Source organism: Dreissena polymorpha, chromosome 7 (genome assembly GCF_020536995.1).
Source record: "Dreissena polymorpha isolate Duluth1 chromosome 7, UMN_Dpol_1.0, whole genome shotgun sequence".
In the NCBI taxonomy this organism is placed as follows: domain Eukaryota; kingdom Metazoa; phylum Mollusca; class Bivalvia; order Myida; family Dreissenidae; genus Dreissena; species Dreissena polymorpha.
The window spans coordinates 26,004,237-26,007,568 of NC_068361.1; the positions used below are offsets into that span (position 1 = coordinate 26,004,237).

General features: G+C 39.2%; 1 protein-coding gene across 1 annotated transcript; it reads left to right on the plus strand.

Annotated features, from left to right (window-relative positions):
- The first annotated feature begins 278 nt into the window (after nucleotides 1–278).
- Nucleotides 279–3,096, plus strand: LOC127839558 (uncharacterized). The gene has a single exon (XM_052367947.1). It carries the CDS (start codon nucleotides 279–281, stop codon nucleotides 3,075–3,077), a length of 2,799 nt encoding a protein of 932 aa, XP_052223907.1. The 3' UTR covers nucleotides 3,078–3,096.
- Nucleotides 3,097–3,332: the final 236 nt, after the last annotated feature.

Below are 3,332 nucleotides of genomic sequence, written 5' to 3' on the forward strand. Positions count from 1 at the left end.
TCTTCGTCTCTGTGATCTCATGTCATACCGTGGGTTCTTCATCTAAGTTAATCATAGTATGTGAGTAATCTATCTAAATTTTGCAAAGCCGACATTCTTACAATCACATGGTTTATGTAGGATTCTGAGTGCGATTATGGTATCTAAAATATCCACAATGTGCTAAGAATTCTGTTTTTAGTTTTTTCCTGGCATGCGTTACGAAGCACAGTGGATTGCAAATGTTTTATTGTATCTTTGTGTTTTTTTTCAGAATGTGCACAGTTTCATTGCGAGTAATGGGCACCCGCGATCGACCTAAACGCCAAGCTGCAATCCTCGTTATTGGCGCATGTCTGATATTCGTCTGGGCCCTCTATTCAAGAAGCAGCATACAGGTCGGTTTGCCTGTTTATTCTATGGAAAGGCAAGAAGGAGTTCTACTCGAACAAATTAAGTATATAAAGTCCATGGACGAGGTGAATAGCATACTCGAATCGTCCGCTAGCAGCGGTAAAACATTTAGTGGAAAACCCATTCGAAGATTTAATCCAAATGATATTAAATTTAGAAACAAACGGTACCCAGACCTACAGGTGGATCACGGTAAAACGTTTAATTGTAAGAGATGGGCGGTCCTTACCACAATATTTACTCCGCCCTCCGAAGCCGTTCGCCGTTTCATGTATATGAAGAATTGGTGTGTTGTAATTGTGGGTGATAAAAATAAGCCAGATAAATATGTGTTGGCATCAACAATGACTTTTCGCAACATAATATTTTTGAGTGACAGTGACCAAAACAAAATTAATTCAAAGTTTGTTGAGAGCCTGCCGTGGCGAAGTTTTGGACGAAAAAACGTCGGATATTTATATGCAATCGCCCACGGTGCTCAAGTCATTTGGGATTTCGATGACGATAATATGCTAAAATTTTGGATCGAAGGAGCTAGTCCATCCGACAGATTGTGGATTGAAAACTTCTCGGATCTCAAATTAGATAAATTCTATAGCATTCCACTGTCTTTAGTTACTTCAGGAATACGTTCGGCATCCACTGGTAGTGCACAGCTCTTTAACCCGTACCCAATACTAGGGGCGCCTAGCAACATCTGTTGGCCACGCGGGTTCCCTCTAACACTTATACGTAAGTCCTCAGATCAAGGTCACTTCAAGGTGAACTTGGTTGAAGAAAACATAGAAAAGACAGTAAATAACATTGGCGTCCTTCAGTCTCTTGCCGACCATGAACCTGACGTAGACGCACTGTACAGGTTAATACAGGGTACGCCATTTACTTTCAAGCGCCCAGCAAAAGATTCTGACAATAAGCGAATACATTTGCTCTCCAAAGGAGTGTACAGTCCGTTTAACGCACAGGCCACTCTGCATTTTAGAAATGCGTTTTTAGCTCTATATTTACCCGTAACCGTTCCTGGCCGGGTTTCGGATATTTGGAGGAGTTACCTAGCACAAGCTTTACTTTCTCTTCACAACATAACCATTGGATTTTTACCAAGACCTATCGTGGATCAGGACAGAAATTATCATTCATTACTCGGCGACTTAGAATCAGAATTCGCTTTGTATACTCAGACTAATGCTTTGGTAGCGTTCTTAGATGAATGGCGAACAAACAAGACTATTTCCGGTGACAACAGGTTGCGTTCATTGGAGGACTTATTAGAGGAATTGTATATAGAAACGTACGAACGGGGATTTATTGAGATTGATGACGTATTGCATATTCAAAATTGGATACTGGCTTTTGGATCAGTTCGTTTTAATTCTATTACTACAGAAAGTAGGAATACAAATCAGTACAAACAAGTTGATGGAAATATGATCGACCGCGAAATAATAAATATTGATGTAGGTAAATCAATTATCGTATCAGAAAGTATCGAACCGAATGAGTGCAAAACTATAAAGAATCGGGGAACTAATGTAACATTTTGGACCTCTGATTTGCACGATGGGACACGGCTGGACTCGCCCTCGCTGTTGGCATCACTGGGACAGAGGTTTGTTGTCGCGGGATACAAAAGACGTCAGACGCCATATCCGGCGGTATTCGACCGGCCGGGATTCATCATCCCAGAGAAGATTTCCAACGAAATTTTAAGTTATAGAATAAACACTCAGGCCACCGATGATTTCATGAACAAGAATTTTAAGTTTTATGAAAATGACTTGCTATTTAAAAATACAGACGCTTTCTATTGTTCATTTTACGCAGCTATGTGTCAGATTTGGATGCCTTTGAATAAAACTAAATCCATAGTAATGGTAGCAGGTCATAGGTATAACTTGGGGAGGTGTTCTGTAGAAAGTTGGACTAAGCTCAATGAACAGCTTTGGGAACTGTTTAAGCAGAACAACGACCCAGTCAGAGTAGATCACAAACATATTATTGCTGGCGCAAGTCGTTACGACAATGAATATTTAAAGCATTACACAGGATTAAAGGATTCAATACAACTCATTAGCAGTTTTAGCGGATTTTACACTGATGGTAATACATTCAACCCTACTGAACCAGAAATATTATTTGTGTCATACGGTGCGATGTTTGCTAATATCACAGTTAATGTCGTTGGACTACGTAAGAAATATCAACGATATCAGCTTAGTGATCTCGTTAAGCACAAAGCCATCATATATGTGCCTTACTCTGTAATGTCTTTCAAACTGACTGAGTTCTATTCGCTGAATATTCCACTATTCGTGCCCAGTGCAAAGTACTTCAAAACCAACGGAAATTTTGGATCTGATCGTACTAGCACCACGGCGCCTTACTGCGACAACGACCCTGACCTTTGGTGGAAGATGCCAAGTCACCCCTCCAGCCCTCACTCTTACAATCCAAACGCTGAATATGCTGAAGATCCGGAAGCTGAAATGTACTGGCTACAGTTCAGCGACTTTTATGATTGGCCACATATACAATACTTTGATGATGTTAGCGATCTCAATAGAAAATTACAGACTGCTGACTTTCTTGCCATACATAAGTCGATGAAAGCGCAGAATGAAATTCGAAAACACGAGCTTCTTCAGCAATGGTGCAAACTTATACCACAAATCAAGAACATATAATTTAATCATGTGATCCAATTATGTGTAACACAAGTATCATTATTTTTCAATGCCACACAAATATAACTGTTGTTTTTTTTAAGTTGCGTAGCGAAATCTAGAAACAGATATCAGACATCATGCTAGTTTTTCCTTTTTATATTTTTATATGAATGATATTAAAATGTCTTGCATGAAAAAGTTCTATGTAATTACATTATGTTACAAATATAGATCAATACGCACAAAAATAGCAAAAATGTACACGTTTTGTTT

What these genes read in the sequence shown, in the direction of transcription:
- LOC127839558 (XM_052367947.1), top strand. Translation starts at nt 279, where the DNA reads ATGGGCACCCGCGATCGACCTAAACGCCAAGCTGCAATCCTCGTTATT.